Source organism: Jaculus jaculus, chromosome 15 (genome assembly GCF_020740685.1).
Source record: "Jaculus jaculus isolate mJacJac1 chromosome 15, mJacJac1.mat.Y.cur, whole genome shotgun sequence".
In the NCBI taxonomy this organism is placed as follows: domain Eukaryota; kingdom Metazoa; phylum Chordata; class Mammalia; order Rodentia; family Dipodidae; genus Jaculus; species Jaculus jaculus.
This window is the reverse complement of record NC_059116.1, coordinates 13,540,188-13,554,506: the sequence shown is the minus strand read 5'-3', so window position 1 is coordinate 13,554,506 and position 14,319 is coordinate 13,540,188. Positions and strand designations below refer to the sequence as shown.

The window sequence follows — 14,319 nt, the reverse complement described above, 5'->3', positions numbered from 1 at the left end:
GTTTTCTCCTTCCCCATAGGATGTCTTTTAATGAGTAGCAAAACTGCCAGAAGGCAGCAAAAAGGAAAAAATAAATAAAAACAAAAAACTCAAGAGGCCTAAAATTCTCAACCTGAATTATCAATCCTAAATAATTGCGTTTAATATAGGTTATTTCATTTATCATTAGGAAAAAATAGCAAAATTTAAAATTTGAACACAATCTTCCTTTCTTTACCTTTTTAGTTTATACTTAAAATAGTTTAGATGACGTATTTAGATGGTGTTTGGTAAAAGGAGAAATTAAAGTTGGGGTAATGAATATCCAAATGCTGGTTAATTGGTCACCAAGGGACTCAGAAAATAGTGGAAGAGACATTCAGCCAGAATAACACTCTCTCTGTCTCCCGCAGAGCAACTTCTTACAGAACTTCCTGTCGCTAACATTGCCAAAAGGAGGCAATAAGCACCTTAGCAGCCTTGCTGTCCTGTGGTTAAAGTTACTCCTGAACCTGTCGTTGGGAGAAGATGGACAGCAAATGATCCTGAGGCTGGATGGCTGCTTGGACTTCCTCTCGGAGATGAGCCGGTACAGGCGCCGGGGCGGCCCGTGCATCCCGCTGCTGATCTTCCACAACCTCTGCTTCAGCCCGGCTCACAAGCCCAGGATCCTGGCCAACGGTGAGCCTCCCAGCGCGCGCAAGCTCGCCCGTGCTGGTGCAGAGGCTCGGCGTTCAGATGAAGACGCAGAGCAGTTCTGTGACTTCCCCCACGTCTTTAGCACCCTTTGTGCTCAAGGCCCCGTGGGAGGCAGGGCCCGGCCAGAGTGAATCCTTCATGGCTGTAGCCGCTGTGAGCTGCCCAGCTTTGCCATTCCGGCGGACACACTGGCTGCAGGGTGTCGGTGGGAAGAGCCGTGGGCAGGACTACAGTGTGACCCCGCCCTCTGCTTCTGCTCTCCTCGACTCGCTCTTGTTCTAACTCCCCGTCTTTCTGCTTCTGAGCAAATTCTACCATGTCAGTCAGGTACCGTGGCATCCCGTCCCCCCTCCTGCCTCCTGCCCCTCACTCTCTCATCACTCTTTCTCTGCACGGTCTCTGTGTTTTTCTATAGCATGATCACTATCTAATCAACTCAACTGTATTGAGTGCTTACAGTGTGACCAAGTCTATTGTGTTGTATAATGTGATCATGGTCTGATCAACTGTATTTAGTGTGTAGTGTGATCACAGTCTGATCTGCTAGGAGAGGTTTACGCTGGTTTTTATGTAGCACGACAGTTTTTATGTAGCAAGAGCTCCAGTGATGGAGAGGAAACCTGAGAGGCCCAAGAGTTCAGAGCCATAACCGGATGGCAAAGCTGGCCGGACAGAAACTTCCTTCGCTAAGCTGTAAGGCAGATGGCGGTAGTGACTGATACGGAGTCAGAAAAATATTGAAACAGAAAAGACTTGAAAAGATCTGCTTCTGAAACCATAACTGCCTCTGTGAGGAATATGTGAGTGCATGTGAGGTTCATAGGGTTACAGTGAAGGAGAACCTAGGGAGGTGGCCCTAAACCCCTCCACCTGGTCCTGAGGCCGCCTTGCCCGAGGCCGCTGCACTCCATCTCATTCCCAAGTCTATAAAGTGTTCCCTTCTTTGTTTGGTAAGGTCTGCTTTATGAGCATACATGAATTACCCATTCCCAGTTTTCTTTCCCTTTCATGTTTTCTCTTTTCTCAGAGTCCCCCACTCCCCCCCAGGAAATGGAGTTTTCCAAGTGAGTGGAAGTGACTGTTTATGTTCGCTGTGTGCAAAGTAACGATCCTTTATTTTCATAACAGTTACGGAATTGCTAGAAATATTATAGATAATTTGTAAGAGGGCTGGAGAAGATGGCTTAGCAGTTAAGGCATTTGCCTGAAAAGCCAAAGGGCCTCGGTTCAATTCCCCAGGACCCATGTAAGCCAGATAAACCAGGTGGCACATGGGTCTAGAGTTCAGTTACAGTGGCTGAAGGCCCTGGCATATCCATTCTCTCTCTCTCTCAAATAAATGAATAAAATATAAATAATTTTATAAAAAGAAAGATAGAAAATCTGTTAGAGCTCAGGCCACTCTTCACTCACATCAAGTGACCATGGATGTGTCTCTGCCTTACACCACGCCTCTGCGTGGTGCTCCCCACCAGTGCCTCCTTCCCCCTCCCCACCATCGGCCTCAGCTGCGTCTGCACGACGGGAGGGTTGCCAGTCCTGCCTCGTCGAGTATCTGGGTGGGATGTGCCAGGCCTGAGCCCCTGCTCCGTGCTGCTGATACTGTCCATTCTTCTTTCTCACAGTGTTTTCTCTGGGAATGGTTTACTGTGACCTCGATGTTGAGAAAGTTGGAAAAAGGAAAGGCTTTTAGAGAACACAAGGGTCTATGCTTGCCACTTCGAGGTCTCCCGGGGGCTTTATTTTTGGAGTTGCCCTGTAGTGAGCAGAGCTGTCCCCTCCATCAGCTTGAAGCAGGTGGATGCGCTTGAGAAGGAGTTGCTAACTGCCACAGACCCAAGTTCAGGGTGCTCTCGAGCTGGGCCACACCAGGGCAGGTCCTGTGCAGAGCGGTGCGGGGCACTCCCAGGCTTTAGCTGTGCCTCTGCGCAGTGGCTCCGCCCGCCTGGCAAGGCGGGGAGCGCGCGGCGACTTCATCTGCTGAAGAACGTGCGCTCACAGCGCTCCCTGTTTTGGGTAATGCTGGGAAATGTCTTCCGGAAGCTTCAGAACATGCTGAATACGTGTCAGGAACTCACATCAAGGTCCTCAAAGAACTGGAAAGTGGCTGGGTACTTCCAGGTCACTGGAATTGAAAGCTTGGGTCCAAATGGGTCCATTGGAACCTCTGTTGCCCCAAAGGAACTTGCTAGTCTCGCTGCTGCTTCTGTCCTAGTGTGTCAGTGAGTTCTTCTCTCACGCCCAAGGGAAGACCCTGAAGAGAGGGACTTGACTGTGCGGCCCTCCTGCTTGAAGCCGGTACTCCAGATCCTTGGAGGTGAGCGGAGGAGGATTAAATGCATCTTCCATTCCTCACCCAGAGGCCGGTGGAGAAAAGAAAGGGCGGGGAGTGAGGACGGACCACAAGCTGCCTTTCCCCAGAATTTTCACCCCAGGGTGTGTGGTCTGAGTAGGCCTTGAACTTGTTTGTAGTGATCCTTAACTGGGATATAGTGCCCAGAAGTCTTGGAAGAAGTGGCATTCCTCACTCATGGGTGAAGGTCAAGTTCATACAAGACCTCAGGGAATATGCACAGAGAATTTTTGGAAGTACCAACCAGAAGACAGTTTATTGTAAAATATGTTAGGAAATTTGGTAACATGACTGAGAATCAGCAGAGACAAAATTGCAACATCCTGGAAAATATAGACTCAGGAATAACTAGAATCACAGTCTATTTACACTAGTAAACATGAACCTGTAAGTATTTTCAGAGTCAAGGAAACTAAAAGATTGAAAGATTTGAAATGAGAACCAAATAGAACTTGAAGATCTTCACTGAGAAGTGCAGTTATGAGTCATCACATGTATCTATTTAAATGGAAGTAAATTAAAATGAAATATTCACTGTGTCAGTCACACAAGCAACATGTGGTTAGTGACTGTCATATGAGTCCATACTGATTATTATATACATTCCATTGTAAAGTATTCTATTGGACAGCATTAATTTAGAAAATTTATATCAATTAGATGTAGCAGAAAAGAGAATTAAGGAATTAGAAAATAGAACAGAAAAATGCTCAGAATGCAATGAAGAGCTAAAAAGATATAAAAGGACTAAAAGATTTAAAGGCAAGTAACAACAAATATGTTGAGATATTCTGACATGTTTAATAATACCCAAGAAGAGTAGAAAATGGAAGGCGTGGACTTAGAATTCAAATTCTTAGACATTGACATAATGATTCGAGAGACCCAGCTAAGCAGAAGTATTGGTTCTTCCTACACACATCACAGTGACTTATAAAAAATGCAAAAGAGAAAAATAAAGGAAACGGACATCTGAAAAATGTAACTTAGAAAATTTATTAAAAAATAGAGAAAAAAATCAGTAACTATGAAAGACATTGAATTAGTCAGAAATATTAACCACATAAAAACCTCTAGACCCAAAGGACTTAACCAGTGAGTTCTACTAGCCACTGAAACAAGTCCAACATACAGACTTTTTCTGAGAATAAAGAGAGAGAGAGTTTCTCATTTAATGAGGCTCACATAACCTTAATAGCAAATTCTTGCAAGGGCAAAGAATGTTCCAGTCAGTATTTATCTATCAGCTCACAGAGAATGAATGGGGTGGAGCATATAGAATAGGTGGAAATCGTATTGTGTATAGTACATGTTTACATATTAATATAAATCTTACTGATAGAAGAATGTGTGGCATGAGCAGATAGTAGCCAATAAGCAATCTTCTCTACTGTAAATTCTCCATGGCTAGATGATTGTCAGGGAATGCCTTCCATGATTTTTCCTAATCTTTTGTATCCATGGCTAATATGGTGTCCTTGTAGCCATGATTTGACAGGCAATGGAATTGTATCCAACCTCTTTTCCCAATAAATTTTTGTGCTTTAATCTAATAGTATGCTGTTGGCACCATTTCACTGCCATGCAGGATGCATTCATAAAAGTGAAATGTCTGTTAACTTTCCTGCTAAATCAACCTGGATTTATAGCATCTCTTAAATCAGTGTTTATCTGTCACTCTTGCTGATTTCATACTAACAATGACAGCCCTAAACTAATAACTGAAGTCACTTACATTAATAAGACAAAAATTCAAACATCAATCTAATGATATACACACACACACACACACACACCATTTATATATATATATATATATATATATATATATATATATATATAATAACCACAGGAAAATAATGTTCCTGAGGTTATTATATTTTAATTTTTTTGTTATTTTTGTTTATTTATTTGAGAGAGACAGGGACAGAAAGAGGCAGATAGAGAGAGGGAGAGAGAATGGGCACGCCAGGGCCTCCAGCCACTGCAAACGAACTCCAGACGCATGTTCCCCCATGTGCATCTGGCTAACGTGGGTCCTGGGGAGTCGAGCCTCGAACCGGCGTCCTTAGGCTTCACAGGCAAGTGCTTAACTGCTAAGCCATCTCTCCAGCCCAGGTTATTATATTTTAATGGAAGATCATACTGATTTATTAAAAATGTTTTATATTTTTTGTGTGCATGCTGTATTTTACAGTAAGATGTGATTTGACAACAGTTTGACCCCAGAGGGCTGTGGACATAGTTCAGGCAGTAAAGCGCCTGCCTCACAGTCAGGAAGACCTGACGCAGAGAGTAATGGTGCATGTCTAAAGTCCAGTGCTGGTGAGGCTGAGACATGGAAATCCCTGGGGCTCACTAACCACATGCTCTGTCCTCAGGGATAAACTCCAGGCCACTGCGAGGCTTTTCTCAGGAGGTTGATCGCATTCCTGAGGGGACACATGGGCTTGTCCTCTTACCTCCACATGCACATATATACACATGTAACCACACACACGTACATTCACAAAGGAAAATGTTTATCCACTTGCATGAACAGATAAGATCACCACATTCATCGACTTTTGTAAGTACATTATCATTACAAAAAGTTACAAGATAACAACTGGTGGAAGGTATTGTGCCAAAACTTACTTAGATAGTATGTACTCAGGATGTGTGGTATCTGAAAGCATCAGTAAATGATACTGTGTCAGAACAAAATGAAATCACTCTCCCATTCTATGATGCCACCCACAATCTCATGTGATAAGTTCTATGCAATAATAATTTATATAGACTAGATATTGGTCTACATAAGCCATTAGTCTAGAAGATTATTTGGGAAACTGCAGAAATGAGTAGTGAAAAAATAATTCCACTTCTATTCTCTAAAAGCTTCCCTTTTTTCCAACTCTTTCAACATCGAGGTCACAGTAAGTCATTCCCAAAGAAACACTGTGAAAAAGATGAATGCACTGTAACAGCAGCTACGGAGCAGTGGGTCAGAGGTGTTTAGGCGTCAGGGCCAGTGTGGCACCCAGTGATGCCCTGGCCCTGTGGTTGGAGTACATGTCGGTGAAAACCAGCATTGTCCTTGAATCAGGTTAACTGAGTTAGAGTGACTGGATGGGGAGGGAGGGAGGGGCTAACATGTAGGTCGGTAGAGAATTTCCAGTAGCAAGTGTCTCATCCTTGGGAATGTAATGTGGTTTTATGCACACACAAGAGGCAAAATAATATCTTTAATGATACATAAAAATAAGACAGTAAGTTCAAATATTGTTTGAGACATCTTAACAATTACCTTGGAAATAAATTTCTCTGAATCTTAATATGAGCAGGCTGTCTACTCTGGGTAGCTTTGCAAAGAGGTCATATCTTATGTTTGAAATTCCATCAAATCAGTTTTTCTCATGTCAATTACACACAGAATTTCTCTACAATAGTTCTTTTTAAAAAAATGTTGAACATTTTAATAGTTACTATTCTCTTTAGAGTATTACAAGCTACAATATGTTTATATATTTTTTTAAATTTTATGACAGCAGGTCACATGACAATATGAGCTATAACTGAGTAACTTATTAATATAACTCATACTATATTTATAGTTACAATATTATCTCCCAGCGAATACATCTTTGTTGGGCTTGGGCCAAAAAGTTTAGAGAGCCTTGACCTCTCTCTGTGCCTGTTAGGGAGCAGTTCGCTTTGAGGTTGTCCCCAACATGCCGCAGTAGTAAAAGATGCTCTTGCCATGGTTGACTGATACCATCTTCTTCCCTGTATCCCGATTCGACTAGTTCAAGATAAGAATACACAACGTATTCTTGATGTAAGCTTCTCTGAAATGTGTTTATTTTTAGAAAAAGTCATCACTGCGCTCACCGCCTGCCTGGAGAGTGAGAATCGAAACGAGCAGAGGATCGGCGCGGCCTCGCTGTGGGCTCTGCTCTACAATTACCAGAAGGCCAGTCTCCACAGTCGCTATGCTCGGGCACGGGGCGGGGGGGGGGGGGGGGGGAGAGGGCAGTTAAAGGACCAGTCATCTTAGTATGCACACAAGGGTGCAGGAGCGCCAGCCGCAGAGAAAAGTGAAGTCCCTTCATCTGTGTAGAATTGCCAATCGGTCCATTGAGGGGTTTTTTTCGTTACTCATTTCAAATGAGTATATGCTCTGATGCTGTGGCGGTGACTTAGAGCGACTTTGCACACAACTCAGTAAATACCGCCTCAATTCAGAAGGTAGTCTCTGTTGTAAAATGAGTTTCCTCATTTATTTGAACTGATTTGGCAATTTGTTGCAATTGTCATAAAATTATTTCTTTGAAAAAAATGTGTTAAGGAAGAATGCGTTTTGATGCAAAATTGAAAAACAGTGTTATCCAAGTATGTGATTTGCCTTTCTGTCATACATATTATCACTTAATTTTGAAATTGGCGCAGTTCTTGTGGCCTGGCAGCACAGGTCTTGCCCAGGGGGGAACATCGCTGTAGGCACTTGTGACCCCTCCTTTCCTGGCCTCTTTCTTCATGTTTTATTTCAGGACAGGTCTTCTTCACCATATACATCACACGCCTAAGAAAATCACCCTGCAGTGTTTCGTGCTGGCCTAGCAGCCAGCTGCTGCGTGTTGGAGCGACAGCCTTCCCCCAGCTGAGCACCCGCGCCTGCGCCGCGCACGCCCCGCTGGCCTGGGCTGCTCGCCTGGGTGTCCCTGGCCTGAGCACAGGCCTTGATAGTGACTTTGCCTGACTTTACAGTCACTCAGTAAACAGTGTTTTCTCTCTGACCAACGGATAGTGCTTGAAATACTTGATATTGAAATCTGTTGGAGGCAATATGGAATTCCCTAAGGTTGATTGAAACAATAAATTAAGGTGGAGAGAAGAGCAAAAGAAAAGAGAAGAATCACGGGCGTTAGGCAGTGATCCTGCGGGCTCCGAGAAGGCTGGAGGGCCGACCGCGGGACCTGCGGAGGCGGTGCTAGCGTCTAAACTCTGTTTACAGTGCAGGATCGTGTCCTGGCCTATTTGACACTGTGGTTAGCATGGGCAGAATTAGTATTGAGTTATCATAATCCCTTACCACGTGGGAATAAATCTAATAGAAGGATTGCTCTACGTTATCCCCAGGCAAAAACAACTTTGAGAAACCCATCCATAAAAAGAAGAGTAGATGAAGCGTATTCCACAGCAAAGAAAAGTAAGTTTCATGTCACGGAGCTCCCGACTGACCTGGGAAAGCTCGGAGCGAGTTCTCTGGTTCCTGAGACACGGGGACAGCAGGAGGGCGAGGGCAGCTTTGTGGCTGCTTGAGACCTCCCTGTCAATGCGCTCTCCGAGTGCCCACGCCAGCCCGTGCCTGCTGTTACCGTGCTTAGGAGACAAATGGTCGAGGTAGAGTAGTTTCTTAAAATGTATGCGTGCGCTCTCTTCAAGCCAGCTTTTTCTGGGACTAAATTTTCTTTGCAGGTTGCTGCCACTTTGCTAATGTGTGTTCTTAGGTGATAAGAACTCGGCCCAATTAGAACTGACCTTGGATGGAAAACTTTGATTTAACACCAGGGAGTTGAAGCCTTCCAAAAATAGACCCAGTTGCCTGTCTTGTCCATGTTCTTGTGTGGTCCTCAGGACTGGAGAGGTGTTCTTTGCAAAGCTCATTCCTCATTTTAAGATACCAGTTTTCAATGAGCATTGTCCTTGGAACATGTTTTATCTCAGGAGAGTTGAAAGGTGTCTGTCCTACACTAGCAGATCTGTTGTTTTTAATCTGTGTTCTTGAAAGAGGGGTAAGGTGGTTTGTTTGCAGCGATGATAATGAGCTTCTGGAGGAAGGAACTGTTACATGCAAGTTCCTGTGTTTAGAAAGATGGTATGTTGAAGAAGTCATGCTGTCCTCTGAGGATTAGATGTCATTTTATTTATTATGGTGATGTATTGTTAATGTACCCTGGGTAAACCATTAATAAAAGTGCATGTAAATTTTATTAACTTCTTAAGTTTTTAAAAACAAAAGTCTTCTTCCAGAGTACAATTTATGAATAAATCTTACTGGTAGCTTGTGTTGGAGTGTCCACTCAGCCACAGTACCAAGTTTAATATTCCGGTATTTCTTACTCCTCTGTTCCATAACAGCTTTCTCCAGTTCAGAAGAGAACCCTCTAGATGCCTACTATTTGAAGTGCCTTGAAAACCTAGTGCAGCTGCTGAACTCTTCCTGAGCCATGAGATGCACCACGCCAAAGCTGACAGCGCCCCAGAAGGCTGACGTGGTGCCAGCTTTGCGCTGCTTCCTGGGATGGGCTCGCTCTGAGTGCAGACGCCGCAGCCCCCCGCCCCGCCATACTGGAGAGAGCGTGGCCAACAAGTTGGTGACTCTCAACCCTGCTACTTCCTGGCAGCTCTCTAGAGTGAATGAGTGTGGACAAGCGGGAGAAGCAGTGAGAGTTCAGGCAACATAAACATTTGTACCTTTTTCTATGCAATGTATTTTGTAAAAATCCTATTTAACAGTTATTTAATAAAGTAATATTTTAGAAGCCGAATATTGACTGGTCTTTTCTGCTTATAGATGTTTATCTTGATGTCTCATTTTAGTAATTAAATGAAGTCATATTGTGTGTATGGCTCTTATTGATAAAAATACTTATTTTTAAGCCTTTCTATTGTCCAGAAAATACATAGGATGCCATGAGTTTGCTAGAATTCCTAATCTGTCTCTTTCATAAATAAATACCTTTTATTTATTTTCAAGCAGAGAGAGAGAGAATGAGAATGTGCATATCAGGACCTCGTTCCACTGCAAATGAAATGCAGACACATGTGCCACTTTGTGTATCTGGCTTTACTTGGGCACTAGGGGATTGAGGCCAGGTTGGCAGACTTTGCAAGCAAGTGCATTACTGCCATGCCATCTCTGCAGCCCACTGTCTGTTTCCAGAGGTGAGTTGTGCTGATTACCATCCTTGCTTTGACCGGAACTTGCTCTGGCTGAGACAGTCTGAAGATGGTTAAGGGAAGAGCTCGCTGGAACCCCACGAAGCTCTAATCCATGCTTGCCTTGCTGCCACTGTTTGTCAGAACCTTGAGACTGGCTGAGACTGCTTCTTAGGCTCTGGTTGGAGACCAGGATCCCAGCTCAGTAGAGTACCTGGTGCACCATCACCATCCTCAGATGTTCTTGCTCATGCATTGTTATAAAATACTCCAAAAGTCATGTCTTTAATTAAGGGACTAATCTTGGATGTTCTTTGGGGAGAAAGAGAGTGAAAATTCCAGTCAAGTGTGGTGGCTCACAGCTTTGATCCCAACAACTAGGAGGCTGAGGTAGGAGTTTCAGGCGAGCCTGGGCTAAAGTGAGACTCTATCTAAAAATAAAACAATTTTTTTTAAAAAGCAAAATAAGGTTCCAGCATTCCAATAACTGATGAACTACATAGTGAATGGTCATACAGTGACTCAGCAAGTCACTGAGAAACTGTCTTGCTCAGTACAGGCATATTAGATAACTATCGGCACCAACCTTTGCCAGATCCCTCCCACCCCCACTTTCTCCAGGAATTCTTCCAGATCTTTACTACTTCTTTAAAAAAAATTTTTTATTTATTGCAAGCAGTGAGGAGCAAGAAAGAGAAAGAAAGACAGAGGGAGGGAGGAAGAAAAGAAAGAAAGAAAGAAGGAGGAAGGAAGGAAGAAGAGAGAGAGAGGGGGGGGGGCTTCCTGCCACTACAGACAAACTCCTGGCCACGTTGTGCATCTGGATTTAAGTGTGTCTTGGGGAACCAAACGTGGGTCATTAGGCTTTGCAGCCAAGCACCTTAAGTACTGAGCCAGAAGCCTGAGATTTCTACCACTTACCACTTTCTTGTGTTTTTAACTTTCCATACCAAGTCCAGTAGCTCCCTTGTTACCAGTTCTTTGAAAACATTGAACTTAGTTCTTATAGAAACAAACATTTTGCTTTCTACATGTTATTAACAGTTTATCAAGTTCTATAATTGCTGTAACAAATCACAATGGTATAACTGATTTAGGAAGGTGTCTAGCCAAAGCATGGTAGGCCTGAAGTACATGCATGTGGTGGGAGCCAGAGAAAGCCTTGCGCCGTGCCGGGGGCCCAAGCCCCCTTTCCTTCCCATGTTCATGTGGATACTTCTCTGGGGGTTGGGGGGAACTGTGTCATCTTAGTAAATTTGTCCTCTGATGTCACTTAAGAGAGGCAGTGATGGGCTGGAGAGATGGCTTAGCGGTTAAGCACTTTCCTATGAAGCCTAAGGACCCCGGTTCAGGCTTGATACTCCACGACCCGCGTTAGCCAGATGCACAAGGGGGCGCACGCGTCTGGAGTTGGTTTGCGGTGGCTGGCGGCCCTGGCGCGCCCGTTCTCTCTCTCCCTCTCTCCCTCTCTCTGCCTCTGTCAGTCTAAAATAAATAAAAAATGAACAACAATTTTTTTTTTTTTAAAGAGAGTCAGTGCTACTCAGAGCTTTTCAGACGTCTTCAAACTTTGAGAATTTTTTGTTGACTTTTGTGGTTTCTACTTTCCTAGCCCCTGATTACCAAAACCAAACTTGTCTGAGGATGTGTATACCTGCTCTGAGGTGATGCCCAAATCCCCTTCCTCCCAATGCCCCTTCCGAGCCTCCGGCTTGCTTATCCCTGGCGTCTCCTCCCTGACCTCTGATTTAATGTCGCTTCCCTCCCCCAGCGTTCTTCCTCCCTCCTCCACGTTGCCATGTCTACCAAAGTGAAATGTCAGCTCTCCTCTGAAGCTGGGCCAGACGCCCCAACGGGGAGCGCCTTCTGTGCTTGCCGGCTTTCCACTCTGGGCTTTGCTTCTCAGCGTTTCTGTCGCTCAGCCCCCGGACCATGCGACTTGCCCATAGCCATGGCTCCCACGGTCCGGCCTGGAACTCCTGCTTCTTGTGAGGGCTTCCAGGAGGTAGACGCCAAGCTCATGTCGACTTGGGTAAATGGATGTGAAACATACCTTGTCGTAAAGGCCCATGGACTTTTTCACAGCGTTAAGTTATGCTTAAAATTCTGACTTTGCCAAAATAAATATAACCACCAGTCTTTCTTTTGTCAGTGACATTGTGTTTGGTACGTTTAAAAGAGAAGGCAAAAAAAAAATGCTTCTCAAAACTACATCAGAATTTTTCTTTTTAAATTCCTTAGAGAAAGGAAACACTCAAGAATTTTGCAACGGTTTGAAAATGTAACCAGCACTGACAAGAAACAAAGAAGCCAGTCTCTGCTTTCAGTATCCCTTGTATTAATTGTGAGGAACCTTACTTGGGATACTCTTTTTTATTTTTTATTTTTATTTTATTTATTTATAAGCAGGGAGGGAGAGAGTGAGCGAGACTGAGAATGGGCAAGCCAGGGCTGCTTGCCATTGCAAACGCTCCAGATACATGTGCCACCTCGAGCATGTGGCTTTATGTGGGTACTGGGGAATCAAACCCGGCCTGTCAGGCAGTGTAAGCAAGCACCTTTAGCTTCTGAGCCCTCTCTCTAGCCTGGGATATTCTTTTTGGATATAGTCAACAAATGAGTCAACATTGTTTGTTTGTTTGTTTGTTTTAATAAAACAGCAAATTTTGATGTTGCATAAGCTACGGCTGTGTCAGGTGAGGCTAGTTTGTATCACTCAGGCTGTGTGAAGAGCACTGATTAACAGATAATCTGCCTACATCTGTTTAGTTCTCTCCTTGTTTTGCTCTGTGAGTGTGTGTGTGTGTGTGTAATATGTGGTTGTGGTGTGTGTTTGTGTATAGATAGATGATTGATTGACAGATAGATAGATGGATGGATCTGGTAGTGAGGTGTGTGTTGGTGTGTGTGTGTAACTGCAGGTGCCCCGTCCACACACATGTGGAGGCCAGGGAAGGACATCAGCTGTCCTCTCCCATAGGTCTCTTCTGCCTTATTTCCCCAAGCAGGACCTCTCTCAGAACCCGGAGCTCCTCGTTCTTCAGTTAAACTGGCCAACCAGAGACCCTCCTGTCCCCATGTCCCCTCAGCACTAGAGTAAAGCCATGCCTGGATTTTTGTGGGGGTGCCAGAGATAGGTCCTCAGGCTTGCCTGATATCACCCCAGCCCCTAGCTCTTACTTTATAGTGTCCACACGTGGCAGCAAAATCCTAAAGAACCGCTTTGCTTGAGGTACATGTGACACTTCTTTGCACAGCAGAAGGTGGGGGAAGTGGCAAAGGCGAAAGAGAAGCGTTAGTTCAGCTGAATGGAAACTTACAGTAATGCTCACTGTGTCTGGCATCTCTGCAGGAGGGAATTCTCTCTGCAGTTCTCTCACCTTAAATTTCTCAACCTTATGTCTTAGCAGCTGATAACACATGGAGAGAAACAGTATCCTGAAACTCTTGTGAGGTACTTGAATTTAAACCCAAATTCTAAATCTACAAGGCCTCATTGGAAACTGGCAGGTCCAGCATGCATGGCACTAGCTGGATGTGTTTTACAGACCTGAACTTGCCGAAGGTCTGGGACTTGGACTGGCCAATATGTTGAGCTCCAGACCACTGAGCCGTCCCCTACAATTCATCCCTGTGATGTGTCAGTACATAGGTCAAAAGAAAAGGGGGCACAAATAGCTTACTTTGGGTCAATCAGGATTGTAGTTTGAGATACACAAATTCGGAGGACTAGATCCTGTGCTGGCAGGTGTCACAGACTTCAAAATGATTTGTGAGGGCTGGAGAGATGGCATAGCGGTTAAGCGCTTGCCTGTGAAGCCTAAGGACCCTGGTTCGAGGCTCGATTCCCCAGGACCCACGTTAGCCAGATGCACAAGGGGGTGCACGTGTCTGGAGTTCGTTTGCAGTGGCTGGAGGCCCTGGCGCGCCCATTCTCTCTCTCTCCCTCTATCTGTCTTTCTCTCTGTGTCTGTCGCTCTCAAATAAATAAGAATAGACAAAAAATATTTAAAAAATGTTTTGTGAATTGCTAAGCAAGAGCAGACACTCAAGATGAGCCTGTCCAGCTTGCTTTTGAAATTTCTTTTCTTAAATTATCTTTCCACTTTGACATGTTTAATTACCTACGTAATATAGTTTGATCTTATTATCCCCAGTTACCCTCTCACTTTCCTCTCATTAACACCCTTCTTCTCCCCCCATCCTCATCTTACTTTTGTGCCTTTAATTTTTTTCTCTTTTATTTATTGCCCATTTTTAAAATTTGCCCCATGTGTATAATACACATGGCTTGATTTATGATTCAAGCTGAGCATGCTCAAAGATATTCCTGTCAGCCATATTTCTGAAGTGAGCAGGTGATG

General features: G+C 44.2%; 1 protein-coding gene across 7 annotated transcripts in view; it reads left to right on the top strand.

Annotated features, from left to right (window-relative positions):
- Positions 1-9,564, top strand: part of Rttn (rotatin) — a 133,067-nt gene extending 123,503 nt beyond the window's left edge. For all 7 annotated transcript variants that reach the window (XM_045135103.1, XM_045135101.1, XM_045135102.1 and 4 more), the window contains 4 exons: positions 393-660; positions 6,883-6,986; positions 8,153-8,222; positions 9,155-9,564. In XM_045135103.1, the coding sequence (XP_044991038.1) occupies positions 393-660; positions 6,883-6,986; positions 8,153-8,222; positions 9,155-9,240 (528 nt within the window). In that variant the 3' untranslated portion in view covers positions 9,241-9,564. The remainder of the gene's footprint in view (positions 1-392; positions 661-6,882; positions 6,987-8,152; positions 8,223-9,154) is intronic.
- Positions 9,565-14,319: the final 4,755 nt, after the last annotated feature.